Source organism: Ursus arctos, unplaced genomic scaffold, assembly GCF_023065955.2.
Source record: "Ursus arctos isolate Adak ecotype North America unplaced genomic scaffold, UrsArc2.0 scaffold_24, whole genome shotgun sequence".
In the NCBI taxonomy this organism is placed as follows: Eukaryota; Metazoa; Chordata; class Mammalia; order Carnivora; family Ursidae; genus Ursus; species Ursus arctos.
In genome coordinates, this window is record NW_026622919.1 from 44,734,194 (window position 1) to 44,749,705 (window position 15,512).

General features: G+C 39.8%; 1 protein-coding gene across 1 annotated transcript; it reads right to left on the reverse strand.

Annotated features, from left to right (window-relative positions):
* Positions 1–13,570: 13,570 nt before the first annotated feature.
* On the reverse strand, positions 13,571–14,512 carry LOC113269186 (olfactory receptor 1D2-like). The gene has a single exon (XM_026517926.2). It carries the CDS (start codon positions 14,510–14,512, stop codon positions 13,571–13,573), a length of 942 nt encoding a protein of 313 aa, XP_026373711.2.
* Between the last annotated feature and the right edge of the window lie 1,000 nt (positions 14,513–15,512).

The following is a 15,512-nucleotide window of genomic DNA, read 5'->3' on the forward strand; positions in this document are numbered from 1 at the left end:
ACTAGCATTTAGAACAACAATGACAAGGATACTAACTGGGAGTGAAAAAAACATAGAAGACACTAGAGAATCCCTTACTGCAGAGATAAAAGAACTAAAATCTAGTCAGGCTGAAATAAAAATGCTACAACCAAGATGTAAGGTCAATGAAAAAGGTCCATACTTATTCTTTATTTTTTTTTAATAATTATTTTTTATTATATTATGTTAGTCACCATACAGTACATTCCCGGTTTCCGATGTAAAGTTTGATGATTCATTAGTTGCGTATAACACCCAGTGCACCATGCAATACGTGCCCTCCTTACTACCCATCACCGGTCTATCCCATTACCCCACCCCCCTCCCCTCTGAGGCCCTCAGTTTGTTTCTCATAGTCCATAGTCTCTCATGTTTCATTCCCCCTTCTGATTACCCCCCTTTCTTTATCCCTTTCTTCCCCTACTGATCATCCTAGTTCTTATGTTCCATAGATGAGAGAAATCATATGATAGTTGTCTTTCTCTGTTTGACTTATTTCACTTAGCATTATCTCCTCCAGTGCCGTCCATGTTGTAGCAAATGTTGAGAACTCGTTCTTTCTGATTGCTGAGTAATATTCCATTGTATAAAGGTCCATACTCATTCTACAAGGCCAGCATTACGTTGATTCCAAAACCAGACAAAGACCCCACTAAAAAGGAGAATTACAGGCCGGTATCCCTGATGAACATGGCTATAAAAATTCTGAACAAGATACAAGCAAATCAAATCCAACAGTACATTAAAAGAATTATTCACCACAATCAAATGGGATTTATTCCTCGGCCACAGAGGTGGTTTAATATTTGCAAATCAATGTGATACACCATATTAATAAAAGAAAGGATAAGAACCATTTGATCCTCTCAACAGATGCAGAAAAAGCTTTTGACAAAATACAGCATCCACTCTTTTTTTTTTTTTTTGAAGATTTTATTAATTTAGTTGAGAGAGAGAAAGCACAGGAGTGATGGGGGAGAGACAGAGGGAGAGGGAGGCTCCACACTCCTTGTGGAGCCCAACGCGGGGCTCAATGCCAGGACCCTGAGGTCATGACCTGAGCTGAAGGTAGGTGCTTAACCAACTGAGCCACCCAGGTGCCCCTACAGCATCCATTCTTGATAAAACCCTCAACAAATTAGGGGTAGATGGAACATACCTCAACATCATAAAGGCCATAATGAAAGACTCCCAGCTAATATCATCCTCAATGGGGAAAAACTGAGAGCTTTTCTTCTGAGGTCAGGAACAAGACAGGGATGTTCACTCTCACCATTACTATTTAATGTAGCACTGGAAGTCTTAGCCTCAGCAATCAGACAATAAAAAGAAATAAAAGGCATCTAAATTGGCAAGGAAGAAGACAAACTTTCACTCTTCACAGACTCTAGGTAGAAAACCTGAAAGACTCCACCAAAAAATTGCTAGAACTGATTCATGAATTCAGCAAAGTCACAGATATAAAATCAACGTACAGAAGTGTGTTGCATTTCTACACGCCAATAATGAAGCAGCAGAAAGAGAAATCAAGGAATTGACCCCATTAACAATTGCACCAAAACCCATAAGATACTAGTAATAAGCCTGACCAAAGAGGTAAAAGATCTGTACTCTGAAAACTATAGAACTGGTATGAAAGAAATTGAGGGGGTGGAGGGATGGAGTAACTGGGTGATGGACATTAAGGAGGGCATGTGGTATAATGAGCACTGGGTATTACATAAGACTGATGAATCACTGGCCTCTACCTCTGAAACTAATAATACATTATATGTTAATTAATTGAATTTAAATTTAAAAAAGGAAAAAAACATAAATTAAGAAAAGAAATTGAAGAGGACACAAAGAAATGGAAAAACATCCCATGCTCATGGATTATAAGAAGAAACATAGTTAAAATGTCTTTACTATCCAAAACAATCTACAAATTCAGTGCAATCAATGTTATCAAAATACCAGCAGCATTTTTCACAGAGCTAGAACAAACAATCCTAAAATCTGTATGGAACCATAAAAGACCCCAAATAGCCAAAGGAATGTTGAAAAAGAAGCAAAGTGGGAGGCATCACAATTCGAGACTTCAAGCTGTATTACAAAGCTGAAATCATCAAGGCAGTATGGTACTGGCACAAAAACTGACACATGGATCAGTGGAACAGATAGAAAACCCAGAAATGGACCCTCAACTCTATGGTCAACTAATCTTCAACACAGCAGGAAAGAATATCCAATGGAAAATAGTCTTTTCAACAAATGGTGTTGGGAAAACTGGACAGTGAAATGCAGAAGAATGAAACTGGATCACTTTCTTACACCATACACAAAAATAGACTCAAAATGGATTAAAGACCTAAATGTGAGACAGAAAACCATCAAAATCTTAGAGGAGAACACAGGCAGCAACCTCTTTGACCTTGGCTGGAGCAACTTCTTACTAGACAGGTGGCTGGAGGTGAAGGAAACAAAAGCAAAAGTAAACTATTGGGACTTCATCAGGATAAAAAGCTTTTGCACAGCAAAGGTAACAGTCAACAAAACTAGTGGCAGCTTATGGAATGGGAGAAGATATTTGCAAATGATATATCTGATAAAGGGTTAGTATCCAAAACCAAGAACTTATTAAACTCAACACCCCAAGAACAAATAATCCAGTTAAGGAATGGGCAGAAGACACGAATAGGCATTTTTCCAAAGAAGACATCCAGACAGCTAACAGGCACATGAAAAGATGCACAACATTACACATCATCAGGGAAATACAAATCAAAACCACAATGAGATATCACCTCACACTAGTCAGAATGGCGAAAATTAACAACACAAGGTACAACAGATGTTGGCGAGGTTGCGGAGCAAAGGGAACCCTCTTGTACTGTTGGTAGGAATGCAAACTGGTGCAGCCACTCTGGAAAACAGTATGGAGGTTCCTCAAAAAGCTAAAAATAGAACTACCCTACAACCCAGTAACTGCACTACTGGGTATTTACCCAAAGGATAAAAAAATACAGTTTCAAATGGGTATTTGCACCCCAATGTTTATAGCAGCATTATCAACAATAGCTAAACTATGGAGAGAGCCCAAATGTCCATCAACTGCTGAATGGATAAAAAAGATGTGGTATATATATATGCACACACACAGTGGAATATTACTCAGCCATAAAAAGAATGAAATCTTGCCATTTGCAATGATGTGGATGGAGCTAGAGTGTATTATGCTAGGCAAAATAAGTCAGTCAGAAAAAGACAAATACCATATGATTTCACTCCTATGGGGGAATCTAAGAAACAAAACAGATAAACATATGGGAGGGGGGAAAACGAAAAAAGACAGAGGGAAACAAACCACAAGAGACTTTTAAAGATAGAGAAGAAACAGGGGTGATGGAGGGAAGTGGGTGGGGGATGGGCTAGATGGGTGATGGGTATTAAGGAGGGCACTTGGTATGATGAGCACTGGGTGTTGTATATAAGTGATCAATCACTGAATTCCACTGCTTTTTTTTTAATTTTAAAATTTATTTGAGAGAGAGAGAAAGCACGTGAGTAGGAAGAGGGGCAGAGGGAGAGGAAGAGAATACTCAAGCCGACTGCCCACTGAGTGTAGAGCCTAACACTAGGCTCAATCCCAGGACCCTGAGATCGCAACCTGAGCTGAAACCAAGAATTGCATGCTTGACTGAGTGAGCCATCTAGGTGCCCCTGAATTCTACTCCTGAAACCAATATTGCACTGTATGTTAACTAACTAGAATTCAAACAAAAATTTGAAAAGAAAAAAAAATCAACTTTTTAGTTCTTACATACCTCTCAAATACCTTTGGAAGTTTTATTAGGATTACATTAAAGTTTTAATGTTATATTAGGGAGATGTGACATCTTCATTATATTGAGCCTTCCTATCCACACACAGGGATTTAAGTTTTCTTTTATATACCCCAGTGGCCTATAGAAGAAAGTGAACATTTCTTGTTAAATTTATTCCCAGTTATTATTCCTTTTTTGTTGCTATTATATATGGGATATTTTTATTTCTATGCCAGGTTCTATCTATCTGGTTCTTTGTATAGCAAACACTAATTTTTGTATACTAATTTTGTATCCAGACAAATTATGCCATTCTCTTATTGTTGTTAATAGTTTTCAATAGAGTCTCTTTATATTTCCAAGTATATATGAATATATATATATATTCCAAGTATATATACCAAATTTTTGCCTTTCCTCTTCCATTGAATGGGATCTTCTTTTCTTCCACAGAGCATAAGTCTTTGGTATTTGCATAAAGAAAAGCTATAGTCTTCTTTCCTTTAATGTGTTCCCTTCTTTCTGTATACCCACACGCAACACTATGTACACACAAATCTTTCTTCCGAACACCTTTCTGAATTCTTCAGTTTTTAGTGGATTTTTCTGGATTTTCAGGTATAAATAATTTCACTTGAAATAATGATATTTTGTCCCCCCCCCCTTTCTAATTTTAACTGCTCCACTCCCTCAGTCAGGCTCTCCGAAACATTAAATGAAATTGGTGAGATTTGGACTACAATAGTCCGCTTACCTGGAGTTTCTGCTTTTCTGTAGTTTTCCAGTGGTCAGCCTTGGTCTGGGAGCAGATGATCTGAGATCAGTGGAAACCTAATACTGTGTGATAACCCTTGCATCATTCACCTCCCTTCATTTCATCACATACGCGTTTTATCATCTCATATCACCACAAGAAGGGTGAGGACAGTGCAATATTAGGCATTTTGGGAGCGAGAGACCACATTCATATACCTTTTACTACAGTATATTGTTATTATTATTATTTGTTATTGTTAATCTCTTACTGTGCCTAATTTATAAATTAAACTTTATCATAGGTAGGTATAGGAAAAAAATATATACAGGGTTCCATACTATCCCTGGGGAGGGGGTCTTGAAAGGTACCTCCTAGATAAAAGGGGAGGACTGTATTTGTATCCATCTTGACTTTCATAGGAATGCTTCTGGTATTTCACAGTGTGAGATTCTCTGTGGTTTTCGGAGTCTATTAAATTAAGGGTTCCTTAAATTCCTAGTTTACTGAGAATTTCATTTTTGTTTTTAAACTCAGTAATTGATGTTAAATTTTATCGAATGCCATTGTTTTTCTAACGATTTGATTGATCCCTGTAATTGTGCATTATTCTTTTAATGTAATCCTGAACTTAGTTTTCTAGTATTTTGTTTAGAGTCCTGCACCAAATGTTTTCATGTAAGAGAGGGCCTGCCGCACCTGGTGGTCCTGGGTAAGAACTATTTAGTTTTCAGGAGGGCCGGGACTATTTTCCTCCCAGGAGGGAGGGAAGGGTCGGCAGGATCATCTTTTCTTAAAACTTGGGGAACTCTGGGAAGGTTGGAACAGCCAGGTTTTGTTTCTCATAAAGACACTTGGCATCTCTACCAGGCCGCCACTAAAGGGCGCCCGCCTCCTGCGGAGCCAGAGAACTCTATGGCGGTCAGAGAAGGGTTGTTAGAGCTCCCACTTCCCTGTGCTTTCGTTAGCTTTTTCTGCGGAAGTCCCGCCTTTCTCAACTCCCTATTGGCTTTGGCCAGCTCCTCCACTCCCATTGGTTAATCAAACAGGAGGTCCACTCCCAGAACTTCCCATTGGCTGTTGCCTATGACCGCTGTCCTCTCCTTGGAGGAGGCAGGGAGGTTCTCTGTAGCTTTCAGGCAGGTGTTCTTGTCGTACTCTGTGCACTGAGGAATTGTGTTATCCTTTGTACCGCTGTCTTGAGTTAAATCCATGGCAAGCAGGGCCAGACCAGCTTCAGGAGACAGCTGGTCCTGGGGTGGAGTTGGGGGGCGTTCAGCAGTGCCACGCACCCAGTAGAAAATGTCAGGGGATGGGGAAGTGAAGTCTTCTTGGACTTGAGATCTGGTTGCTCTGCCTGGGCAAGGGGACTCTGGGTTGGAGTCCTGGTTGGAGTCCTGATTGGGGGCCGTGGTGGTGGAGGAGACCACTGTGTGCAGCCTCTGCCCTCTCCCGCAGAGCTGCACGCGCGGGAGTCAGCTCCAGCCGGGATTACCCAGGGGCCTCATAGGCACCCAGTCCTGGAGGCCTAACCCCACGTAAAATCGATCACTAAAATGTGCCGTGCTCTATAGTAAACGTAACTGGTAGGTGACTCTGGAAGACTTGAGTTGTTGTCGATAAGTTGATGTGTTAGGTTTTGTAGACATTGAGATAAATATTTAGTAATTTTAATTTTGCAGTTTTTGTTCTTTGGTGCCAATAATAGATATATTTTTTCAGCACTCAGTATTTTATCAATCCTTGGAAAGGTCGTAGGCCCAAAGCAGGGTGCCTGTATAAGGCCCAGCGTCTACAGTGGTTTGTGAATAAAAACTGTAGCACTTCCCTGTCCCCCCTCAACACACTACAGGTTTTGCTGGGTCCTGATTCAAGGAGAACCAGACAGAGGTTACTTATATACCAGGAGAAGCTGGCCCAGCCTCTCTGCAGACTCCCAGAGCTGGGCACTATAGAATACGCATGTAGATAAAAAGCTGAAGGAACTCACACTGGAACGGGAACTGTGGGATCCTTGCTAAACAATAAAATTGAATATAGAAAATGCTCTATAAACCATCTGGGGACTGGCCTGGGACAAAGGCAGTGGTCTAGACACATGGCTTGTGTGGGGAGGCAAGATGTTAGTTGCAGTGGGCACTGCCACATTGGCAACCTGGCAAAAACTGCTCTGGCGAAATCACTGGGTACCTGTCTGGATCACTGTTCTGTCACTCAGCTCTGGACGACAAAGAACACTGAGCCTTAGTACAATGACCAGGTAATTTTAAGTAGTTTATTCCATATCATGTAGACAAACACACCCTTGGGCCAGAAAATCTGTGGATGAAAGGATGAGTATCTGAAAGGATACACATCAAAACTGTTAAGCAGATATTGGGGGCAGGGAGGGTGAAAACTTATTTTTTTTGACAATTTTTAGAAAAGTAATACATACACATGGAAAAAATGGAAGCTGCATAAGTGAGTAATCAGTGAAAAGTATGCCTCTCTCCTACTCTGATGTCCCTGTTCACATACCCAGAGGGAACCTCTTAAGTTTCTTGAGTATCCAACAGTTTACGTAAATAGGCTTTTATGTATACACACTCCTTTTAACTTTATGCACATTTGCATTGTTTGTTTTTGCAAGCAAACCAATTAAAAAGTCAATGGGGACTTCGTGCATAATACGTATTAATTAGGATGGGGTTATGCTTTTTAATTTCTAATCAAATGACATCTTAGATATTTGGCTGAGGGTGCTCAGAATATGCATTTCTAGTCATTCTTGGAGCTGAGGTCTGGAATGTATGAAAGAGAGAGAGAGAGATATTTTTAGGCTGAAAATATAATTTTGGCTCACAGGTAAGTGGTAGCATGTCTGATGGTAGAGGTTGTTTATTCCACTGGATCTGCTGAATGAGAGGCTTCATGTCCATTTTTTCAGTTACTGTTAACCCAAAGCTAGGTTGTGCCACTGTGTCAGCCTTCTCATTGTTCTGAATCCCACCTTGGATGGTTGTGTGAATGTATATACTCCAATTTGATAAGGTTTTTGAAGACTCACATCATCAGGAAGTAGCAGCCACATCTTGTGTCAGTTGACTGGGGTCTTTGTCCTCTCACACATCTATCCATTCATTCAATAAATATTTATTAAGCATCTACTAAGTAGGAGGCAGTGCTCTACCTACTGGGGAAACTGGTGAACAAAAGTAGATGGATGCCCTTAATCAGCTGACTGCAGGCTGGAAAGGAGCGAGGGTAGATGTCAAGATGTTCTTCTTTTGAATATTTGATACCCTGACTTACCTCCCCAAAGTACATAGTCTTGGTTTGGCTCCCTGCAAGTTTTAATTTTTAAGTTCTCTGAACCATATACTCCTTATACTTTTAGTACCCTGTGCACAGGTCTTCCCCTTACCTGAGACAATTCAGTAGTCTCCTAATTGGTCTCTGTCTTAACTCTTCACCTCCAGTTTCACATCTGTTATTTAGACTGTCACTTAACACAAAGCTGAGCATAGTTACTCCTGTGCTTGACGCTTTTCATGGGCTCTTCATTGCCCATGGAATAAAATCTGAGCTCCTAACTGGCTATAGGGGACCCTGGATGACATTGCTTCTACATGTCTATGAAAAAATGGAGATGCATTGCCCAGATCCCATTCAAGGACAGACTTGCTGTCCAGCTGTGGGGAGTACAGCAATCAGCAGAGTGCTTCCAGCTGTCAGCTCCTTGAGGTTTTACCTCAGTTGCACAGAGCCTCCTGGCCTGAGGACATGTCTTTCTTAGGGTAATCCACACCTGGTGACCAGGACAGGTGGGAATATAGAGTGTCCATTTTGGGCTGATGGTGGGACAACTCTGATGGTTAGTATTCACTCCAGGTCTCCCTGCTGGGCTGGCTAATACTTTGTTGGGCTTGCTTGCAGATTTGACTTCATCTACCCAATCAGGCTTCTTCCCTTGTTCTTTCTCAGATGTTGATCTCAGATGTTAAGCACTTTCCACTCCAAACTCCATCTTAGTACCTGGAGAACCCAACCTGTGACGTTGCCTTAACAGCTTTATCACCCATGCTCTAATTATTCAAACTGCCTATAACTCTGCATGTATCCTGCTATTTAAGAGTCCTGTGCTTTCGTTTATGCCATACCCTTTGCCTCATTTTCCTTTTTACTTTCTTTTTATGGCAATAGCTGCTTTTTTCCTGTCCTCCCAGACCCACCTCAGGGGATATCTCCTCCCTGGCCCCTGCCCCTTGGCTTGGTTTGCTTCTCTGCTCTCCCACTTCCCTGTGTTTCACAATACTTTGTGGGTGCATTGTGAAGTGTGTTTTTCACTTAGAAGTGGTGGACTCCAGAGCAGGAAGGCACCCAGGACTGCCTGACACAGTGATCAATTGTTCTATAGTGGGAGCAGCAACAGCATAACTCCCTTGGGTCAGGTAACAGTGATGGGGTTATTTGACTGAAGGTGGGAGGGAGAAAGTATAGAAGGTTGGGGTGGAGATAGAGAAGGGCCCCGAGTAGCTAGTGAAATCTGGGGAAAACAGGGGACACTCATGCCCAGAAGACCAGCTGCTGAGGTCCATTATCTCAGCTAAATTCTTATTTAGATCCAACTCTTAGTGAAAACAGTGCAGAATGAAAGCTTCCATTTTAACTTCCACCCCCACCCAAGCAGGTGATACACAGAGACAAAAGACAGTTAAATAGGGAATCTCAGCTACAAGTACATATATCAAGAATACACCAACCATTTCAAAAAGCACCAGAATTCATGAAAATGTAATGATAAACAATAAACAAACAAAAAGGAAGAACTTACACCCAAGGAAATAGACCTAATTGGGCACAGGAACAGGACTTTTAAATAAGTATAATAATATGTTCAGAGAAATAAACCTCGGTAGAACATCGCTTGTCCAGTATTTTTGCTGTAAGCTTCTTTGCTGTCAACATCTGCCACAAGCATTTTTGTTGCAAACATTTTTGACATATAACTAATTGGCTATAAGGCAATTTTGCTATGAAAGATAAAAAAATAACTTTTTGACTGTTGGTTTCATTTTTCCATTGATGTAGTTCTCCCATTTTTATATTGTGTAAGTCTTGGCTCTTATAATGGTCTATACAGTGGTGAAGAGTTTTGAACTCACAGTTTCCATAGAACTTTGCAATATCTATCAATGGACATGTGACAGTATACCAAGAACAAACAACAGTGTAGAAAGCTATCAAACCACAATACAAATATGCATTTAGTATTTGAAAACTGATCCCTCTCTTAATGAAGGAAGAAGTTTCAGTGAAAATAGAAAAAGTTCAATGCCAAATGAGATGAATGAACAAGCAAAAAACAACAGTATGCTATGAGTAAAAGACTTTGGCGACAAGGTACAATCCCCCAAATAAAATCAGTTACATGTGCAGTATTTTTTAAAAAAATATTTTATTTATTTATTTGTAAGAGAGAGCATGTGCAAGTACAAGCAGGGGGAGCATCAGACAGGGAGAAGCAGGCTCCCCACTGAGCAAAGACCCTAATGTGGGATTCGATCACAGGACCCTGGAATCATGACCTGAGCCCAAGGCAGATGCTTAACCTACTGAGCCACCCAGGCTTCCCTAGTTATATGTGCAGTATTGCCATGAATCTACACTGTACATTTTAAATGTATTCAAATATTTTGTATTTTGTATTAAAATCTCTAATTTTCTTATTAAGTTTTCATGTTTTATGTTTTTTTAAATGAATGTTCCTCATTTTTTGTGATTTTATCTTTTATGGAAAAATTGTCTTATGGCCAATTAATTATACAGCAAAAATGTTTGTGGTGAAAATGCTTGGAACAGAGATGCTTATGGTGAAACTACCTAGAACCAGCACATGCATGAAACAAGGACAGTGGTTATTGTAAAAACTGGTTAGAGATCTTGCAAATGAAAAATGTAATTGTTAAAAAAATGGAATAATTGGTCCAAATAGAGAGTGGACACAGCTGAAGAAGTAGTGAGGTGAAAGGTCAAGCTGATGATTTTTCTTAAGACATGACATGTAGGGATAGAGAGATACGAAGTATGAAATATTTGAAGGTGGGTGACTCCCTTCCAGCTATGACTCTGGGTCGGAGAGTGGAAACTTTACAGGTTCTATTCATGAACGGGACACAGCTTTCTCAGCTCTTTTGTTTTTCATTTACAGGAGGTCCATGTTGCGGTCCCACCAACATGAGTCCTCTGACTTCAACTCCTGGCTCTATGGGAGTTAAAAATCCCATTCCCTAAAGTTCCCAGTAGTCCCAGAGGCCACTAATTCAACTCTTTATTGCTTTTTGCTTCTGGCATCTGGTGATCTTCCCATTTAGGCTTTCATGCTTGGCTCTTTTTAAAATTCAAAGTGTATTATCCAATTTTCTTATATAGTTAGAAGGGAAAGAGGTGTTTCCCACATCTGATCAAACCCAATGGCAAATTCAAGCTTTCAGATTATTTAGAAATTAAAAAACATTATGAATAATTTCAAACATATAAGATACAGGAAATAATTTTAGATAGAGATGCAGTCCTTAAAAAGTTAAATGATATTAATTTGTTACCTTATTGTGTAACTTCTCTCTCAAAAACTGCTTAAAATGTTATAAATGGCACTGAAGCATTATCCCAATTCTTTCTCCCATTCCTTCCTCTTTCTCAAAGGAACTATTTTCTTGAATTTGAAAATATTCTGTCTATCTCATCACTGGTCTCATTGTAAAAGTCTTAACATATTGGGAAGCTGTTGAGCTTACTACGACAGATACAAATTTTCCAAAATTCTTATATTTGCTTGAAATCTCAAATATTATTACTGGTAATGAACACCATCAATTATTTCCTTTACAACGAGAGGCTCATTTCATTTGTTTTTGAGACAATATATGCCAAATACGCAAGTCTGAATAACCATTTCTTCTTTCAGTTTATTCTTTCAAATAAAAGTCGTGTTCCAAGAAGTGGCTCATTCAGCTCAAACTCAATCACACAATTGCTTCCTCTCAAGACCACCATTGTACTTAGGGATGCAGAAGTGCTTCATTGTGTACTTCCCATTTCATCACACAGAATATTAAAGCGATGTATACTCAAGGCTTGAGATTTCATAAATTTACTACTTTATCAGGGATATATATTTTAAAGATTTTATTTATTTATTTGACAGAGAGAGAGACAGCTAGCGAGAGAGGGAACACAAGCAGGGGGAGTGGGAGAGGAAGAAGCAGGCTCCTAGCGGAGAAGCCTGATGTGGGGCTTGATCCCAGAACGCTGGGATCACGCCCTGAGCCGAAGACAGATGCTTAACGACTGTGCCACCCAGGCACCCCAGGGATATTCTTTTTTTAAATATTGTTTTATATTGTTTTATTTATATTATTTTTTATATTGTTTTATATTGTTTTTTATTATATTATGTTAGTCACCATACAGTACATCCCTGGTTTCCGATGTAAGGCTCGATGATTCATTAGTTGTGTATAACACCCAGTGCACCATGTAATACGTGCCCTCCTTACTACTCATCACCAGTCTATCCCATTCCCCCACCCCCCTCCCTGCTGAGGCCCTCAGTTTGTTTCCCAGAGTCCATAGTCTCTCATGCTTCATTCCCCCTTCTGATTACCCCCCCTTTCTTTATCCCTTTCTTCCCCTACTGATCATCCTAGTTCTTATGTTCCATAGATGAGAGAAATCATATGATAATTGTCTTTCTCTGCTTGACTTATTTCACTTAGCATTATCTCCTCCAGTGCCGTCCATGTTGCAGCAAATGTTGAGAACTCGTTCTTTCTGATAGCTGAGTAATATTCCATTGTATATATGGACCACAGCTTCTTAATCCAGTCATCTGTTGAAGGGCATCTCAGTTCCTTCCACAATTTGGCTATTGTGGACAATGCTGCTATGAACATTGGGGTGCATATGGCCCTTCTCTTCACTACATCTGTATCTTTGGGGTAAATACCCAGTAGTGCAATGGCTGGGTCATAGGTAGCTCAATTTTTAACTTTTTAAGGGACCTCCACACTGTTTTCCAGAGTGGCTGTACCAACTTGCATTCCCACCAACAATGTAGGAGGGATCCCCTTTCTCCACATCCTCTCCAGCAATTGTTGTTTCTTGCCTTGTCAATTCTTACCATTCTAACTGGCGTAAGGTGGTATCTTAGTGTGGTTTTGATTTGAATTTCCCTGATGGCTAATGATTTTGAACATTTTTTCATGTGTCTGTTAGCCATTTGTATGTCATCATTGGAAAAGTGTCTGTTCATATCTTCTGCCCATTTTATGATTTGTTTATTTGTTTCTCATGTATTGAGTTTGAGAAGTTCTTTGTAGATCTTGGATACCAGTCTTTTATCTGTAGCATCATGTCCTACAAGTTTTGACATGCAATGTCTCTGTTACTATTCAGTGCTAGATATTTTCAAATTTCCATTTTGATTTCATTTCTAACCTTGAGTTAGCTAACATTTTGCCTTCCAATGTCCACAAATTTGGGATTTGCTATTTACCTTTCTGTCATTAACATTCAAACCAACTGAATTATGATCAGATTCTATTGCTTGATATTTTTTGAGGTGTATGTGTGTTTGTGTGGCCTAGTACCTAATAATTCCTGCAAATGTTCCATATGTGCCTAAGAAAAATATCTATTTCTGATCACTGCATGTAAATGCCACAGATCAAGCACATCAACCATGCTGTTTAGATCCTCCATGTTTTCACCATTCTTCTGTCCACCTGACCCACCAGTAATCACAGGCCTGCAAGATTCCCTTCCATGATGATGATCCTATACATTTTTCCCTGTAATTACACCAGATTTAAATAATATATTTAGAGTTTTTTTTTAAAAGAAACACACTTATATTGCTTTATCTTAGTGACTTAAGTAGAGGTGAGGCAAATACGAGATTTTGGGGTGTGAAGTTATAGTCTCCACTTCAGTGTCCCGAATTACCTCATGTCAACTTCTGGAAAGCTTTCCCTAGGAACAGTCTTCCCAGAGCCCCATGCATGTCCTTGTTCCTCAGGCTGTAGATGAAAGGGTTCATCATGGGGGTCACCACAGCATACATCACTGTGGCTACCGAGTCCTTCATGGAGTAAGTTTGGAGGGGCTGCAGATATACCATACCAAGTGTCCCATAGAAGAGGGAGACCACAGCCAAATGGGAGGCACAGGTGGAGAAAGCTTTGTACTTCCCAGTGGCTGAGGGTATTTGGAGGATGGCTTTGACAATCCAGGCATAGGACATGATCATGATCCCTAGGGGGGTGAAGAAGATGAAGCAGCCTGTGGTAATCTGCACTGTGTGAATGATCTGGGTGTTGGAGCACGCAATCCTCAGCAAGACATACATCTCACAGAAGATGTAGTGGATCTTCCGGGACCCACAGAATGTTACCTTGGTCATGAAGAGGGTGAGGAAGAGGCCATAGAGGACAGAAAGTGCCCAACATGAGGTGAGGAGCAAAATACAGAGTCCAGGGCTCATGGCTGTGACATAGTGGAGGGGGCGGCAGACGGCCACATAGCGATCATATGCCATTGTGGCCAGGATGAAGTTGTCCAGTGTCACCAAGCAGACCAAGAAGAAGAGCTGTGTTAGACACCCTGCATAGGAGATGGCTTTGTTCTGAGACTGAAGGTTTACTAATGTCTTGGGGATTGTATTGGTGACAAAGAAGAGGTCTGTGAAGGAGAGGTTGGCTAAGAATAAATACATGGGAGTGTGCAGGTGAGAGTCAGAGACAATGGCCAGGATGATGAGCACATTTCCCACCACTGTGACAAGGTACATGGACAGGAACATCCAGAACAGGATCCGCTGCTCTTTAGGACTCTCTGAGATCCCCAGGAGTAGGAACTCTGAGGCCCCACTCTGGTTATCTCCATGCATTTCCCCAATTGTCTGCAACATTAACACCAACAGGCATTTACTAATTGAGTATTGAGTAAGGACATTCAGATAAACAAAATCCACTATTTTCTTAAGATTAAAAATATCTTAGACTAAATTTTATAATTTTTTAATGTGAACAATGAAGTAAAACAAAGAAAAACATAACATGGAGAATCTTCATGCAACTTAATCTTCATGTGACTTTTACCTGACATACTCAATATTATGGAAATAATGTTTATGTCTTATTTTAAATCATATCAGCTTACCAAATTCTTGAAGTACTTAAGGATTAGTATGTTATAGTTTTGATATTGCATAGATTTAAATGAAATTTAAAATAGGTGTATGTGTTATAGGAAATGGATATTGTACAATTGGACAAAGGAGGGAGATAAGGACAAATATTGTAAGGGAAAAGAAAACAATTATCACTATTTGCTGATAGAATGATCTATCTGGGAAACCTAAGGTGATCAGCTGAAGTGCCATTAGAAATAAAAAGGGATTTCAGTAAAGTGGCCAATCACACAATGAATAAACACAAAGCTAATGGTGCTCTCATAAATATATATTGCAGTGATTAAGACTGTGTTGTCATACACTGGAATTCAAGTGTGGGTTCTGCCTCTTACTAGCTGTGAAACCTCAGGCTACTTGGATGGGTTCTTTAAGACTCCATTTCTTTATTTGAAAAATGGGTCAGGAGTGGAGAAAATTAAACAAACTGCTTAACACAGAGAGATTGCCTGCAGTGAGCATTCAACAAATATTGCCTATTATTATTACATGCAAACAGTAATCAGGAATAATAAGGTTAAAATCTAATGTGAAAATATCCCATCTATATTTTCAATAAACAGATCTATTCATTAATATGTTAATAAGAATCAGGCATGTTAAAAAAAAACCAAAGCTGGTGGCATCACAATTCAAGACTTCAAGCTCTATTACAAAGTTGTAATCATCAAGACAGAATAGTACTGGTACAAAAATG